The 19,010-nt window shown below is 36.7% G+C and overlaps 1 protein-coding gene across 1 annotated transcript in view; it reads left to right on the plus strand.

Annotated features, from left to right (window-relative positions):
- LOC149567440 (putative GTP-binding protein OBGC2) overlaps positions 1–19,010 on the plus strand; it is a 166,654-nt gene that overhangs the window by 25,468 nt on the left and 122,176 nt on the right. Inside the window, exon 4 of the mRNA XM_089820632.1 lies at positions 17,129–17,212. Coding sequence (XP_089676758.1) covers positions 17,129–17,212 — 84 coding nt within the window. The remainder of the gene's footprint in view (positions 1–17,128; positions 17,213–19,010) is intronic.

Here is a 19,010-nt window from a genome sequence, read left to right on the forward strand (position 1 = left end):
TGAGATGAAGGACTTGTATGACACTAATCTTGATTTTTCTAAGATGTGGAGTGAGTGTAGAGCACCTAGTTTGACAGAACAACCAAGTAAGTTTGATGAATATTTTATTCAAGAAGGTATGTTGTTCAAAGGAATTCAGTTATGTATACCAAGAAGTTCTATGAGAGTTAATTTGATTAAAGAAAAGCATAGTGGTAGATTGGCTGGACATTTTGGAATTGATAAGACATTGAGTTTGTTGAAATAAGTATTATTAGCCACAAATGTATAAGGATGTTCAAAAGTTTGTAAAGAGTTGTGGAGTTTGTCAAGTTGCAAAAGGAGTAAGTCAAAATACTGGTTTGTATACACCTATTTCTATTCCTGAGAAACCTTGGAGTTACATTAATATGGATTTTGTTCTTGGATCGCCTAAGCCAGTGAAGGGGTATGATTTTATATTTGTTGTTGTGGATAGATTCTCCAAGATGGCTTATTTCATACCTTGTAAGAAGATATTAGATGTAGAGTATGTTGCTTAGATTTTCTTTAAAGAGATTGTTAGATTGCATGGATTACCAAGAAGTATTATTTCTGACAGAGATAGTAAGTTTGTTGGTTATTTTTGGAAGACTTTGTGGAAGAAGATGGGTACTAAATTGAGGTTTAGTTCTACATTCCATCCACAGATAGATGGACAAACAGAGGTTGTGAATAGAAGCTTGGGTAATTTGCTGAGATGCTTAGTTGGAAATGAACAACATAATTGGAAGATGGTATTGGCACAAGTTGAGTTTGCATATAATAATTCTATGAATAGGAGTACAGGGAAAATACCTTTTGAGATTGTTACAGGAATGCAGCCTAGAGGAGTATCAGATTTGAGGGATGTTGCTGGTGAAGAAAAGAGAAGTGCTATAGGGGAAGAATTTGTTGATTTTATGGAGTCTTTGCATAGGGAAGTAAAACTGAAATTGGAACAAAGTAATCAGAAGTATAAGGAGAATGCTAATAAGTCTAGAAGACATCATGTTTTTGAATTCGATGATGAGGTGATGGTTCATTTGAAGAAATGAAGTTTTCTTGTTGGAACATACAGTAAGATGAAGATGAAGAAGTTTGGACCTTGTAAGATATTGAGGAAGTTTGACAGTGAAAATTTTTATGAAGTTGAGTTACCTGATGACATGGATATATCTCCTATATTCAATGTTGCTGATTTGTATAAGTATCATGAGTCCGATGATGAAGTTGTTGTATCAGATGATTATTCTAAAAAGCAGATTGAAGAGGTTGAACAGGGATTAGATCAAAGAGTTAGTAAGAACACAAGAGGAAAAGATTATTATATGTATTTGGTGAAGTGGAAGAATAGACTAGTTGAAGATACTACATGGATTTTTCAATTTGAGTTGGATTTAGCTTAGGTTGTGACACTTGCACGATTCATGAGAATCATTTCTTTCAACCTTGGTTGTCTAATGCAGGAGCATCCTGGGTTGCCTTGTAATCTTGCACTTTTTGTTCATTCCGCCAATTATTGCTGAGTGCTAGTTACTAAGTGCTAGTTATTGCTGAGTGCCAATTATTTCCGAGTGCTAGTTGCTGCCAAGTTTCAATTGCTTCCGAGTTGTCCAGTGTTGGCTGAGTCTTCCTTCCTGTGTTGAGTGAACATGTTATTTGCTGATGCTTGGTTCCTTCTTTGGCCGAGTTGTTTGTCTTTTAGTTCTTAGTAGGAGCCAACTTTTGTATTCAATTTTGATTGTGAATTTAATGATAGGATCTTGTTTAGGGGTGAGTGTTGACCATTTTGGAGTGGGTCGGCTTTTTTTTGATGTAATGTTCTAGAATCTCTTATAAGCCATTTTGGCAAGTATAAATAGAGTGCTTAGGCTTAGGTTAAAGGTAGAAAATTGTCATGTCCCCTTTTTAGTGACATGTTATTTTTCAGTGAATTTGCCTATCATGGACTCTCGTAGGCAGATTTTTTGGTGAGAGAGTCATTTTGATGATTATTTGGGGATTTGATGGTTTTATTGGCTCTTAGAGAGATGGGGTTTATTATATTTTTATTTTATGTGTTATGCGGGGCCAAAATATTATCATTTTGAGTTGAGTTGCACTTTTTATTTTATAAAGTTACTTTTTATAAAAGTGCATTATAAAGGGATTTCATAAGAATATTTATGGATACTTCTAGAAGTTCTTAGAGGCTTCTTAGGAAAGTGAATAAATAGGGTGCTTGGCCTCTCATTTGGACATCCCAAGTTTTGAGTTTACAATACTATTCTCTTTGAGCATTTGTGGTGCCATCGTGGTTTGCAGATTGTCACTTGATCTTTGAGAACGGAGTCTCCTAAGGATTTGCATAACTGAGGAGGTGAAATATCCTTTGAAGGGTTGCACTTTGGAAGTGATATTCAACTACTTCAAGTTGAGCTTATTTGGGTATTTTCAGCAAAACAAACAAAGAGCAAAACAAACAAGAGCACACCTTTCTAGCAAGGCTCCTACAACCACTTCACATTCTTGATAGGAAGTGGGAGTATATATCCATGGATTTCATTACGGGCTTGCCTAAGGCCCTAGGGCGAGATTGTATCTATGTGGTGGTAGATAGGTTGACGAAGTATGGACACTTCTTTCCCATCACTACTACTTACACAACAGTGTAGGTGGCTGAAGTCTTTTTCAGGGAGATTTTTAGACTACATGAGATACCTCAGAGCATAGTGAGTGACAGGGATAGCAAGTTCTTGAGTCATTTTTGGCAGGAGGTGTTCCGTTTATGTGGCATTGAGCTCACACCTAGCACCAATTACCACCCGCAAAATGATGGACAGACAGAGATAGTAAATAAGTGGGTGAAGGGATATTTGAGGAACTGCATGGTTGGTCAATAGAAAGCATGGGTTAGATGGATTTATTTATGTGAGTATTGCTATAATACTGCCTATCACATGTCTATTCAGATGACTCCTTTCAGTCATTTTTGGCAGGAGGTGTTCCGTTTATGTGGCATTGAGCTCACACCTAGCACCAATTACCACCCGCAAAATGATGGACAGACAGAGATAGTAAATAAGTGGGTGAAGGGATATTTGAGGAACTGCATGGTTGGTCAATAGAAAGCATGGGTTAGATGGATTTATTTATGTGAGTATTGCTATAATACTGCCTATCACATGTCTATTCAGATGACTCCTTTCAGAGCACTATATGGCTATAATTCACCGAGCTTTGTTGATTTGCTTATGAGTGATGTTAGAGTTCCTCGTGTTGGGGATTCGCTTCAGGAGAGCAAGGACATTGTTGATGCGCTCAGAGATAATATTGCCAAAGCACAGAATCAACATAAGTAGTATGCAGATCAGAATAGGATAGAGAGGAGTTTTGAAGTTGGTGACATGGTTTACCTCATGCTGCAACCTTACCGACAGTCTACTCTCAGGAAGAGGAAGAGGGGGTTAGAGAAGCTTAAGCCTAGATACTATGGTCCTTTTAGGATTATCAAGCGGATTGGTGAGATGGCTTATGAGCTTGAGCTTCCAATAGACAACAGGGTGCACAATGTTTTCCATGTGTCATGACTCAAGAAGGCATTGGGTCAGCATGTTTTGCTTTCAACAGTTCTTCCTCCATTAGATGATGAAGGGAAATTGGTTCTTGTTCCTGAGTACATCATTGACAGCAGAGAGAGACAGCTTCGTAGGAGAACTATCAGAGATTACTTGGTGAAGTGGAGAGATTTACCCGAGGAGGATGCCACATGGGAGGGAGAAGATATTGCAACATCCAGCTTTGAGATTGCTTGAGGGCAAGCAATTTCAGGAGGGGCAGACTGTCATGTCCCCTTTTTAGTGACATGTTATTTTTCAGTGAATTTGCCTATCATGGACTCTCGTAGGCAAATGTTATTGGTGAAAGAGTCATTTTGATGATTATTTGGGGATTGGATGGTCTTATTTGCTCTTGGAGAGATCGGGTTTATTATATTTTTATTTTGTGTTATGCGGGGCCAAAATATTATAATTTTGAGTTGAGTTGCACTTTTTATTTTATAAAGTTACTTTTTATAAAAGTGCATTATAAAGGGATTTCATAAGAATATTTATGGATACTTCTAGAAGTTCTTAGAGGCTTCTTAGGAAAGTGAATAAATAGGGTGCTTGGCATCTCATTTGGACATCCCAAGTTTTGAGTTTACAATACTTTTCTCTATGAGCATTTGTGGCGCCATCTTGGTCTGCAGATTGTCACTTGATCTTTGGGAACAGAGTCTTCTAAGGATTTGCATAATTGAGGAGGTGAAATATCCTTTGAAGGGTTGCACTTTGGAAGTGGTATTCAGCTACTTCAAGTTGAGCTTATTTGGGCATTTTCAGTAGGGTTCGATTTTAAGCCTGGACATACATTTTTGCTCATGTCTCACTATTGGCTGGGAGTTCGATTTTTATTTTTTAGGAGAATTTCCTTGGAGCCTGGCGATTATTTCCATATCATTTTCGACACCTTTCAGCCCAACATTTATTTTTGCCAGGAGCTGTACCAGTCCGACATGTATGGCTATACCTGCAAGCCGAATGGTCAGCAAATTGGAGGGTAGTTTGGAGTTGCAATTTCATTATTTCGTCTTCAGCATTCAGCCAGTAAGGGTTTGTTGTAATGTGCCATGTTGTAATACCTTGAGATGAAAATCGCATATCATATGTAAAAGCATTTGGTTATCATTGAATGAATATATTGACACTATTTTACATCAATTATTTGAGTAGATTTGTTGCACAACAATTTCCTTTATTCAGCATTTAATTTTCAGCAGTGTATTTAGTTTGCATGCCAAGTGTTTGATGAAATTCCACAGTTTAGTATTAGTGGCTTTTTGTGGCCTATTGGTAAGGGCCATTACAAAAATAGAGGGTTTCGAAAGTGGGAGGCATATATGTCTGGACGTACAAATTTGAAGTTAGATTGTGCATCTTGAATGTATTTTGTATCTGGCCGTAACCTAGAAGGCCTTACAGTTGGGCATGTATGGTGATTATTTGAAAATTCAATAAAAGTATTTTGTTCTCTCTCCTTGGTGTTGTTATCTGTTGTTTGCTTTTGTTGTGTTTACTCCGCAAGGTGGTTTGGATAGCTAGGTGTGCCCTTGGCCTTAGTTCTTCATCCCTCCTTGTGTTAGTGGATGACCTTTTTGTTTCTGGGACATAAGAGGATCAATCAAATGTTCAGTATTATTTCAAGGAGCTGGTTGGTGTAATGTTGAGCTCCCACCTTTATTTGACTCTAGTGATGCTTGTGATCTCAATTGGATTGAGGATTTTCCCACATATGGTAGCAACACACAGTAGGTTGATTCGATAGAGTATGCATATGGAGTGATCTACGATCCTAGTGTTAGTATGATTGGTGCATTGTTGTTGTGGGGAATCGATAGAGAAGCTTCACAATTCTAGAAATTTTATTAATATCAGAGTAATGGCTTGGTGGAGCTGCTTCCTTGAGACTAATATGGGATCCAGGCATTTGGGCTACAACATACAGATACCAATTTCTTAAGGGCAAGCAAGGGAGGACTATAAAGTCCTCTTTTCTAGCCATTAACCTTTGATGTGTCATTAGCCTTTCCCATCATAGTCTTGTTAGCTAACTGTAAAGTTTCTACAAATTCTTCTACTAAATCAAACTGATATAATACCTTTAAAGTGTTGGAGATGGTCTTGATCAATTATAGATGAAATATTAATCCTTCTTGTCAAGATATATAGTTCTGCAATAATATATTTATTCCGCTATAATTCGTACGAGGCAATGAATGCTAAAGGAGTAGACTTAGTTTCAATGTGTGTCCTTTATCCACAATCATAACCTACATAAATATGGCACCCAAGGGGCATGTCCCTAGAAGTGACATGTCCCTCTCTAGGTCAGCCAGAATTGTTCTCTCCAAATCGACGTCTAATGAAGGAATAGATTTAGTTAGTGATTAAACTAACTAATTTGTTCAAGTTTAATCTCAAACAACATTACCCAAAGGGAGACGCCGATCATTTCTAAAGACTAGATAATTATATATACAGGCCTTCATTAGTAAAGCATTTTATGCATAATCAGATCTGTACGATCTGTACTATCAGACCAATATGATTTCGAAGTTACAGAATTAACACTAACCAAGTCTTTGTTGCGGATCAAAGTGAGTTTTGACATAGGCATCTTCACTTTTAGGCAAATTGGGGTTGAGATAGCTGGGGTTCCTAATAATTACTGTCTATAGTAAGTCAGTTGGGGTCTGTATTTCCGGTTTTGAAGTATTGGACTTCAAGCATTTATCCTAGAGCTTTTTAGCAAGTTATTATCTACAACCTTTTGAGTTCGATAGGATATTTATTTTAAAGTCAGAAGATTAAATTGTATTAATAAAGTGACTTTAAAATTTAAAAGGGGAATTAATAAGTGACTTTATCTTATAAAGTTACATTATTCTCTTAAGTGAAAAAAACACAATAAAAAGGGAAAAGAGAATAAAGAATGAAGAGGCGAGTAATGAAGAGTCATCTTGTTGTGCTCAAGATGAGAAGAGGGAGCTCATTTTCAGCATGTTTGGATATTGGTTTTTGGTGTTGAGTTTCTCTTGGAGAAATCTGTCAAAGTGTTTAGCTTCATATTTAGAACTTTAAGACACAAACCTTCATGCTCTTCTCGGCAAATTGGATGCAAACCCGGTTCAACATTGGAGGTGAATTTGTGACAGTCTTCACAATTGCATTTCAAGTGCATTTTCTGGTTATCTAGTTTGATTGACATCATTGTTTTTACGATTGGATTGTTATTGTAGTGCTGATTATTATAATGCATTAACATTTTTTGAGTATTTAATATGAGCTTTTTGCTGGTTATTATTGCATAAATTTTCTATTATATGTCTGGAAAGTATTTGTGAAGAAATTGGGAAAAATATCTAGTGGGATATTACATTTATCTATGCTATCATATTTTAATTTTTTTTATTTCTATTTTGCCATCCCCTAGTCGTCCCCAAAATTGGCCCAAGAACTTGCCCCATTGTCCCCCTTGTCCCTGTCCTAGAAACTTGGGGTAATCTTAGTTGTAACTCATCTTTGGCAGAAGCCTCATGAGACATAACTCATCTCTGGATTGGAAAATTGCTTGATTAAGATTGTCCCAAATTTGATTGGTTGAAATCATTAAGGCTTAGATTGAGATTACTTCGTATTCCAATATTGGAGATGGTCCAAGTTTTTCCCTCGATCATTGTACAATGTACTCTTCATATACATAGATGTAAGGCTGATGTTCCCTTCGTTTGTAATGTAGTTCTGAATCAGAGTTTAGCTTTGATGGTGCGGTTATTAGTAGAGATCTCGAGGAGAAAATATTAGCTCCTCTTGTATGTGTTAATCCTAGGTCATTTATTTCTATGGATAGTGTTTGTAATATCCCTTGCCCAAACTGACTGATTTTAGCTCAAGGAATATTGTCAAACACTTGTATGCTGCTTTTCACTTTTTTGATTTTTTTTGTGTTTCAGATTGTTTGATATAGTTTGAATGATGCTAAGAAATTCAGAATATTCGCAAATGATATTACAATGCCTATTACAATGAACTAATATGCAAGTGCAGTTCTTTTTGGTATTCTTTTAATGCATATACATGGAAACTAGATATGGAATGCATACCTACAGCCAGCTGATATTTTGACAAACAATTGACATACAACTATTATGCTGATCATATATGCTATTAGATGGACATTTGGTCAAACAAATGGTATGCAACATATATCTCCTTTATTGAATTCATTCCCATGTACAATGTTGCTATGAGTTTTCCAAGACAAATGGGCTTACAATAATGACTACAACAATGCCAAAATTTGATTATGAATTATCACTTCCAACAGCAAAATTATATACCTAAAATTACAACGCTAACTACTAATAGTTGCAAGATGAACTTGCTAATAGTGAATGCCCAAGGATGGAGATGAAAGTTGCAATCAGAATCAAGCATAAATACTATAGCGCAGCACTATTCACGCGTACTGTAGCAACCAACAATAAATGTATTCTCCAATTTAAGCACAAATAGAACTCCAGAATGAAGCTCTCCTGAATGCCAAATTCAGTGGATATTTGACCACCTCAAATAGTTGCAACATTGAAGAATTGACGCTCTTCAATGGCTAACTAAAATCAGAAACCCTTACTTTCTTCTCTCAAGTTCATATCAAATGCAATTCACAATAATTGGATGCTCAACAATGAACCTCTCGCCTCTATTTATTCTTTTCCTTCACCCTTCTAAAAGGAAATAAAATATTATTTAATTGCACTCTCTAGAGGCTTCCTCCTTTCCAATACAATAATTAGTTGTATTTCTAGAAAATGCACTCTTTAGAAGCTTCCCCTCTCCAATACAATAATTAGTTGTGCTTCTAGAAAATTAAATTAATTAAATATAAAGTCACCTTTTAATTTTGATTTATTTAATGATTTTATAAGAAATTAATTTAATCAATTTCTCCTTATTTCTCCACTTAACCTTCAGAGAATGTAAAGGCTAAGAACTCCATTGAGATGCTAAAAAGATGGGGACATTACAGTCCGCCCTTGTTGAAATTGCTTGTCCCTAAGCAATCTCAACTCTAGATGTTGCAAAATTTCTTCACTCTTCCAAGTGGCATCCTCTATTGGCAGTTCTTCCACTTCACCAAGTACTCCCTGATAGTACGTCTCCTCAAATTCCTCTCTCTAAACTCAATGATAGCCTGTGGTACTAAAACCAATTTCCCCTCATTGTCCAAGGGTGGAAGCACTGCAGAAGGAACAATTTGGTGTACTAATGCCTTTTTGAGACGTGACACAGGAAAATTTTTACGGACTCTACTCTTTACCGGCAAATCCAACTCGTAAGCCACCTCTCCAACTCTCTTGATCACCCTAAAAGACCCATAATAACGTGGCTTAAGTTTTTCAGCACCACTCTTCTCGAGAGTGGACTGGTGGTAAGGCTGCAACATCAAATATACCATATCACTTACCTAGAAAGTTCGCTCAATCCTCTTCTGATCAGCATACTGCTTCTGTTGATTCTGTGCCTTAGTGATATAATCCTTAAGAGCCTTCACAATGTCCTGGCTCTCCTATAATAAGTTTTCAGCACTGGGCACTCTACTATTTGATAGCAACAAATGCATGAAACTAGGTGCCTCATATCCATATAATGCCATGAATGGTGACATCTGGATAGACATGTGATAAGTGGAATTATAACAATATTCACATAGTTATATCCACTTAACCCAAGCCTTTTGTTGCCCTGCTATGTAATTCCTGAGGTATCCCTCCACCCATTTGTTCACTATCTCTGTTTGACCATTTGTTTAGGGGTGGTAGCTAGTATTCGGAGTGAGCTCTGTCCCGCACAATCTAAACAACTCCTGCTAGAAGTGACTCATAAACCTGCTATCCCTGTCGCTGACAATGCTCCGAGGTAAACCATGCAACTTAAATACCTCTTTGAAGAATAAATCTGCCACCTGTGTAACAGTGTATGTTGTGTTGATTGGGAAGAAGTGGGCAAACTTTGTAAGCCGATCAACAACAACATATATACAATCTCTACCTTGGGCTCTCGGCAGTCTTGTGATAAAGTCCATGGATAGAAACTCCCATTGTCTGGGGGTGGTACCTACTATTCGGAGTGAGCTCTGTGTCGCACAATTTGAACAACTCCTACCAGAAGTGACTAATAAACCTGCTATCCTTGTCGTTGACAATGCTCTGAGGTAAACCATGCAACCTAAATACCTCTTTGAAGAATAAATCTGCCACTTGTGTAGCAGTGTATGTTGTGTTGATTGGGAAGAAGTGGGCAAACTTTGTAAGCCGATCAACAACAACATATATACAGTCTCTACCCTGGGCTCTCGGCAGTCTTGTGATAAAGTCCATGGATAGAAACTCCCACTTCCTGTCAGGAATCAGAAGTGGCTTAAGTAAGCCAACTGGGTAAGAGTGCTCCTATTTATTTTGCTGGCAAGTAGAACACTCTCTAACATATTGCAACACCTCATCTTTGAGCCCTTTCCAAGAATAACGCTCACAAATCTATTGGTAGGTTTTGTAAAAACTTGGATGTCCTGCCATAGGTGAGTTATGATAAACTCTCAACACCATCCTCTTCACCTCTAACCTTGGCACCAAATAAATGTGCCCTTTGTAAATGATGATCTCATTCAGAAGGGTGAAATCACTATTCTGGATCGATCCATCTATGAATCCCGATGCCCATGTATCTTTTGCATACTCTACAAGGATCAAATGTCTCCAATACTTTGATATATCGGTCATCAAGCTCAAGTGGGGTCTTCGTGACAAAGCATTTGCTACTACATTCTGTGTCCCCTTGAAATAGGTAATATCAAAATCATATGCTTGTAATTTACTTACTCATTTCTGTTGCTTGTCATTAAGATCTTGCTACCCCAAGAAATGTTTCAGGCTATTGTTGTAATGTCCCTTTTTTCTGGGACATTATATTTCTGTGTGGCCAACACACTTCGCCTTGGTTTTGGGGGTGAAAAGGTTCTTTTCGGGGTTCAGTTCGAGATTTGGCCTAGACATTTCTAGTTCCAGACCCATCAGAGCAGTTTTGACAGGTTGTCCGGATGCTTACTATTTTTAGTAAGTAAACGGAGCTCAGTATTCTTGATATCCCAGTGTTGATTTGGAAGCGTCTTTCCCAAAGCTTTCCAACGAGCTATTGCAAGTGCTTATCCGAATTCGTTTGATCAGTTATTTTAATGCCTGATGATTATGTGGGTTTTGACTAGTGAGTATTAAAGTTCATTTAATGTCACTTTATTTTAAAAAGGTACTATGTCACTTAAGTGACTAGAGGACAAAAAAAATGTTTTATCCCACATTGCCTACAAGCGCGTGCATCACAGTGGGAAAAGTGATAAAAGGTACAACAAGCTTCACATGAGGACATATATGAAGATTATAATACTCAAGCAAATATTAATCTGGGAACTGGAAACAGTTGTTGGTTTCTTCTTCTACGACGTAAACCCTTGGAGAAGTGTTTTGAAGGTTGGACGCAAACCTAGCCTTCTTACAGGTTTCATTTATATTTCCAATCTGACTATTATTTTCTGTTTATAAGATTGGATTACTTGAGTTGTTGCACGTTATTGTATTGCTGATGTATAATACAGTAGTGCATTTTGAGTTATTTAATTCTTGGTTTTTAATATGTACTTCTGATTATTGGAGAAATAAACAAAGTATTTCTAAGTTTCTTTGAATGCAAATCTGCAAGTTACAAGTTTGCCAATAGTGGCATGTTGTGATGGTTAAGTTGTTGTGTTGTTATCCTTGCCATTAAGGTTCAAATCTCATGGGGATGAGGTCCCCCGTTTGTGGCCTCACTGGTTCATAGCTCCAGGTCAAAGCGTTTACCCCTCTTTAAAAAAAAATAAAAAAAAATCTGCAGGTTACAAGTCATTTAAGGTTTTGAAAATTGGTTTGTTGTTCGGGATTAAATCTGCAAGTCTATATCTCAGTTTTTAGTAGAATATCCGGACAGGGATATTACAATTGTGATTGGTTTTTATGCTGAATTTGCTACCCACTAAATACTACTTGAATTTGGCCAAAGCATGCATTATGGCCAACATTTCCTTATCATAAATGCTGAAGCTCCTTTCAAGCCCCCTGAGCTTCCTACTCTCATAAGCAATCAGGTGCTTGTCCTGCATCAGCACCGCTCCAACACCTTCGCTAGATGCATCACAGTGCAACTCAAAAGGTTTGCTAAAATCTAGTAATGTTAGCATTGGACAAGAAGTCATCAACTCCTTGAATTTATCAAAACACTTCTATGCCTCAAGAGTCCATAAGAAAGCCCCCTTTCTCATCAAGTCCATCAGGGGCGCTGCATGCCTGGAATACCCACTAACAAACCTCCTGTAGAACCCACACAACCCCAAAAATTCTCTCAACTGTGTCGAGTTCACTGGAGTAGGCCACTCAATAGTAGCACGAATCTTTTCAGGATCCATGCACTCCCTGAGCACTGATAATGTGACCCAGATATAATAACTTTGATAATCCGAAATCATATTTGGACTCCTTTGCATACAAGGACTCCCTGGTCAAAATGCTCAACACAGTGTCTAAGTGTTGCACATGCTCATCCCATGTCCTACTATACACCAGGATGTCATCAAAGAAGACTAATCACAAATTTCTTCAACTGATGTTGAAAAACCCTGTTCATTGTGGACTGAAAAGTAGCTAGAGCATTAGTTAGCCCAAATGACATAACTACAAACTCAAAATGGCCACAATGACATCTAAATGTCATCTTCTCTATATCCTACTCTCTGAATTGTATCTGATGATAGCCTGATCTCAAATCAATTTTTGATAAGAAACATGTTCCATGTAGCTCATCTAATAACTCATCAATCTATGGGATGGGGTACCTATTTTTTATAGTCTTCTTGTTCAGGATCCAGTAATCTATGTACATCTTAAGAGTTCCATCCTTCTTCACCAAAACCACAGAAGAAGTGAAAGGCGACTTACTTGGTCGAATGTGCCCCATAGCAAGTATTTCCTTGATGGTTTTCTCAATCTCATCCTTCAATCTCTTTGGATGCCTGTAGGGTGTGATCATGATGGGTTTAGCACCCTCCTCTAACTCAATAATATGCTCAATACCTCTATCTGGAGGTATTTCACTGAAAACCTTGTAGTGCTTGATTCTCAATTCTTGTATGTTCGAGTGATATTTTGATTTTTGCTGCCCCTGTGATGGTATTAAAGTGCAACGGGCTGCCCACTCAACTTGGTCATGTCTCAACAAGCTCTCCATGCGTTTGCAAGAGATCATCCTAAACCCACTATCACGATTGGCCTTAAGTATATGGGTCTTCCCTTTTGACTGAAGCCTCATCTCCATATCTCTCAAATTGAGAGTGAACGCCCCTGTAATCTTCTTGTCACATTTGAGGATGCAGCCATCAGCTACCTTCACTCTCAAACCCTCAAATTGCTCTGTCTGAATCCCTTGCCTCTCAATCAATCTGGAATCAATAAAATTGTGAGTAGCACCTGTATCAAGCAAAGTAATAACTTGCTGACCAACCAAGACCCCTCTCATCCTAAATGCTCCCTCTTGTTGTACAGTAGTGAGACGGGCCTCCTTAACTCTACCCTCAGTCTTCTCATCACCTATATCATTTGTGCCTTCCTTTTTTTCAATTGATTCTTCATTTTCAGATTGCTGGTCTGAATTTTCAGAATCAGAATCCTGATAATATCCCTACATAACCATGTTTTCTTTCCTCTTTGGCCTCAAGGGACAGTCATGGTTCATGTCATAGGGTCCTTTGCAATAAAAACAAAGTTTTTTTCTTCCTTAAATCATTCAATGTCTTTCTATCCAAAGGAGCAAATGATTTATCTTTATTTTCAGCCTTTGTTTCATTCCAGTCAGTTTTCTTGAAGAATGGTTTATCTTTGCTAGATGATGCACCCTTTGATCGAAATCTATTTACTAGGGCTCCTTGTTCCATACTTCTAGCCTTCTTAATCGCTTTTTGCAAATTGAATGGATCAAAGGCTTTTACCCAACCCTTCAGTGGTTCAGATAATCCCTCCGTGAACAAAACAACCAATCTCTTATTTGATATATTTGGCACCATAACGGATAGCCTTTGAAAGTCACTAATGAAATACTCCAATCTACTTGTTTGTTTTAACTGTGCCAAATCTCTGAAGTAGACTTTTGGATCCTTATCAAACCTCTCTACCAACCTGTCCACGAAGTCCTAATATGAAGTCACTTGGTTATGCTGAAAGGTAACCATCGCATGGTATCGCCAATCATGTGCAACTCTCTCTAAATGTAGCGTGGCATATTTTACTGCCTCCACTTCTATAATAGGTCTCAGTGCTAAGAAGGTATCAAGCTTGTGAATCCAAGCTTGCGTTGTCATTTTGCTACTCCCATCAAATGTAGTCAAGGAAAGCTTCCCTGTAGTCCGCTTTAATACATTATTCTTGCCACGAGGTCTCCTATTTTGTCTGACTGCACGGTAGTGTTCTCTTCTTTGGTTCACAAACCTCTCAAAAGTCATTCTCTCCCGTACTTGCAGTGCCAATAATTCCCATTCATCATTAGCAGCCATAAGGATATCTACAAATGTCCCGTCCTCAGCTTCCTTTGCTGGCTCCTGTACTAGTTCCTCTCTAACAAAGGTAGGACGTGTGGACCTATCTGTTGTTCTCAAAAGAGTTCTATGAGTTCTAGTTGATCCCACTGCACTCCTGTTATTCCCTTTTTCGTGATTCTGTTTGTCTTGTGGGTTCATGCACTCAACCATGGTGGTGAGTGCCTACAAAGCTTGAGCCATCCACTCTTGTCCTATAACCATTGCTTTGAAAAATTCCCTTGTTTCTTGATCCTCATTCCTATTGTCTCTTGGTGGGTTACGCTCTTGCTTGTCGCCCATGGTTTCTGGCTGCCTGTCAAAATCTTGTTCCTTGTCAACCAAAGCTCGCTTGCAAGTGTAAAATCTGTGAGAGCCAACCCCAGGTGGCTGGATGTGATTGCTAAACCCTTGGGATGGTAGGATTTAGCGTTGATACTAATGTAATAACCCCAACCGGTTATATAACTTTGTTTAACACCAAATCCTTCTCAAATTCAATTGTTTGACATTTTGTCAAATACTTTGCAAGCAAGCTCTGATACCAATGTAATATCCCTTGTCCAAACTAACTGATTTTAGCGCAAGGAATATTGTCAAACACTTGTATGCTGCCTTTCTCTTTTTTGATTTTTTTTTGTGTTTTAGATTGTTTAATATAGTTTGACTGATGCCAAGAAATTCAGAATGTTCACAACTGATATTACAATGCCTATTACAATAAACTAATATGCAAGTGCAGTTCTTTTGGTATTTTTTTAATGCATATATATGGAAACTAGATATGGAATGCATACCTACAGCCAGCTGATATTTTGACAAACAATTGACATTCAACTATTATGCTGATCATATATGCTATTAGATGGACATTTAGTTAAATAAATGGTATGCAACATATATCTCCTTTATTAAATTCATTCCCATGTACAATGTTGCTATGATTTTGCCAAGACAAATGGGCTTACAATAATGACTACAGCAATGCCAAAATCTGATTTTGAATTATCACTTACAACAGCAAAATTATATACCTAAAATTACAATGCTAACTACTAATAGTTGCAAGAGGAACCTGATAATAGTGATGTCCAAGGATGGAGATGAAAGTTGCAATCGGAATCAAGCATAAATACTGTAGCACGGCGCTGTTCATGCATACTGTAGCAGCCAACAATAAATTTATTCTCCAATTTAAGCACAAATAGAACTCCAGAATGAAGCTCTCCTGAATGCCAAATTCAGTGGATATTTCACCATTTCAAATGGTTTTAGCACTGAAGAATGGCTAACTGAAATCAGAAACCCTTAGTTTCTTCTCCCAAGTTCATATTAAATGCAATTTCCAATAATCGGATGCTCAACAATGAAGCTCTCGCCTCTATTTATTCTTTTCCTTCACCCTTCTAGAAGGAAATAAAATATTTTTTAATTGCACTCTCTAGAAGCTTCCCCCTTTCCAATACAATAATTAGTTGCGCTTCTAGAAAATTAAATTAATTAAATTTAGTCACCTTTTAATTTTAATTTATTTAATAAATTTATAGGAAATTAATTTAATCAATTTCTCCTTATTTCTCCACTTAGCCTTCGGAGAATGTAAAGGCTATGAACTCCACTGAGATGCTAAAAAGATGGGGACATTACAATGTTAGCCTAAATAGCATAAGAAATGGGTAAATATGTACTTCGTTGGAATGGCTTAATTTGGGACATTAGTCAAATGAATTGTTGCAGATCTTTATTAAATGTTTTTTCTTAGAATAAGGACTCCAACTTGTTGGTTACATGGATGCCTTCATTTATAGTGGCAGTTATGTGTCAAAGATCTGAGAAAAGTAAAGATGAAGCCAACCTTATGCTTTACTTTTGATACATCTTGTGCAATTCATTGTATGAATTTTGATTGATCTTTGTCCCACTAATACTTTCTGCTTCATTTTCTGTGTGGTCTTACAAACATGTCACTTAAGTTAATTCAGACAATAATATGAAACCAAGTGAAGTACTTGATTTTATATATTAAATCGGAATATGATCTTGTAAGGAAGAATACAGAGAGAACTTGCATTTCAAAAAAAATCATTTAAATATAAGAACCAATGTTTTTTAATTTACAATTTATTTGATAGCATGGAAAATGATTGAAAGAGTTTTGACATATCATAGACTACTGCCTTACTTGTAAATGGAAGAGAATCTCCTAGTGCATTTACAGGGCTTATGATTTTTAGAGCATTAACATATATGATGGATTGCAGAAATTGAAATAGTTTAGCTTTGAAATTTTACATTCTCTAAATGCATACACGATGTCATTATTATTCTTTTAACTTATTTACCTGATAAACTTTCAGAGTTTTACAGAAAATTATTTTAGCTTTTAATGTCAGGTCATTAGCTCAGAAATCCTTATAATGTTGTATTTGATTTTCCTAGAAGGATGTCATGTGCATTTTCACCCTGTCTGGGAAGTTCTAGGAGAGTCTTTTTTATTGTGGCACTATCTTGTTGGTTGGAGACTCATTGCATGACTCTCAGAAACCACTATTGAGCAATCTTGTTTTACACTAAACACGTTACTATCATCATTGTGAGAGTTAGTTTGACTTATTTATTAGTCATTTTAAAAGACCACTGCAAATTTGTGCTCACCCCTAAAGTGAATTCAGCTTCTAACTATGCAAATACGCATACCTTTGTCTATACTGGTATCAACTAATGTTTTCTTGTCAATGTAATGGAGTTCACATGTGCTCAATGGGCATGTTGGCCAAGCCAGGAGCTGAACAATCTCCTTGCCCTTTATTAATTGATATCTATTTATTTAGGACTTTTTTTTTTTGTGAATTGATGTTGTGAAGTTACTCCTATCACATCTTTCTTTAATTTGCAGATTAGCTTGGTGGAAATGCACCACAAAAATAGAAGACGGTTGGAATCTGTACATGCAAATGTTATCAGGGATGAAAACGATAAGGTGACGTCTTCTTTTTGTTCTGATTCTCTTTGGTGCTTCCAACCACTTTATTAAGGCTTTTGTTCATTTGTTTTTCCCATTTTATCTTGTGATTGTTATGCTGAAAACATAAAGATATAAGGTGTAATTCTCTTCTAACTCGGTGATTTAGAAAATGTCGAATAGGTTTTCTTTTCAGTCTCATGTTGTATTGTTATAACTTATATGTAATAAGCCTGCTAAAAGGTGATCTTGTTTATTTCAGACTCAATGAATATTGTCAAACACTTTGCATATGTTCCCAATAACCAAGATTATACATTAATTTTCCTGAGACATTTCATCAAGCACCTGGAATACTATGACAATCTTATATCATTGTGAGTTCATGGTAATAATATTCTGAAATCGATCAGTCTCTTTGTATTGTCATTAGGACAAACACTTTGAATGAATTAAACATTCAGCTGCTGTCATTACAAAGTCATAACATTTTGAGAAGACACTCATACAGCAGTGTCATTTTGTCAAACAGGTTGCACAAAACACAATAAAATAGAAATAGCTATTAAACTTTAATAGTTATTTCATCAAACATCTGTCTTGCGTCCTTGACACAACAAAACACACTAACTTCATTTGCTAGTCAAATGCAAATGTTTACGAGCTAATTTTATTCGTGAACTTTATTCGTAAACAAACTATGGAGCTTGGAACTGATTCATATGCAGTCATAGACAACCAAAATAATATCACAGCCTTCTGTTGTTTCTAGTGAGTGATATCACAGCATGTAATTCAGTTTGGTCACATTCAATAGTACAGAAATATCCCAAATCATACATATGCTGCCCAGAATTTAGAACTCAGCCCCTTGATTATTGGCTGCTGCCACCAAACTGCCACCAAATGAAGAGCAGCTGCCTTAAACTCCAAACAGTTGTCTCTAATGGCAGCATTCTGCATTAAATAACATTCTCGATAGACTGCAAATTGATACTGATATATAGTGCTGGATCTTCCTCACAAATTCGGATACCAATTAAGCACAATCTTAATCTCTGGATGAGATTAATACTGGCACAATTCACTAGCAGAGATCAACCAATTCGAAATGCAAACACTGGGTAGAATTCATAATTCTACAAGTTGTGGAAAACTGAAAACCCTTGGCTTTCTTCTTGCAACACCAATTTCACAATGTCAAAATGCACAATAGAATCGTTTTTCTCGTTTACAAAAAGCATATATGATTCTCAAATGCAAACCGGTTGGAAGCTTCGTGCTTACACATTATAAATCTTAAAGCCATAACTTTGCTTTTAAGTGTATATGCTTTCTGATGTACGGAATTAACACTGGCACAATTCACTAGCAGATCAACCAATTCAAAATGCAAACACTGAGTAGAATTAACAATTCCACAAGTTCAGAAAACTGAAAACCCCTGGCTTTCATTGTACAGACTTACAACACCAATTTCACAATATCAAAATGCACAATAGAATCCTTTTTCCCTTGCACTGCAAACATATATGATTCTCCAATGCAAACCAGTTGGAAGCTCCATGCTTACACATTACAAAACTTAAAAACATAACTTTGCTTTTTGATGTCTGAGATGTAATATTCAATTATATTTCCTTCCTAAGACTTTGGTGCCATAATACACTTTATTAAATAAATATTTAATGAACTTTACACTTAATAATAAGCTCACTTACTTATTAGTTCGGAAACTAATGTTTTCAGTTGCTCTGTCTTCATTAATTTTTACAATAACATTAATTGATTTCTAAAATTTGGAGTCTTTTGTTTT

This window comes from Cupressus sempervirens, chromosome 3, assembly GCF_028749045.1.
Source record: "Cupressus sempervirens isolate cs-2001-9-10 chromosome 3, ASM2874904v1, whole genome shotgun sequence".
NCBI lineage: Eukaryota > Viridiplantae > Streptophyta > Pinopsida > Cupressales > Cupressaceae > Cupressus > Cupressus sempervirens.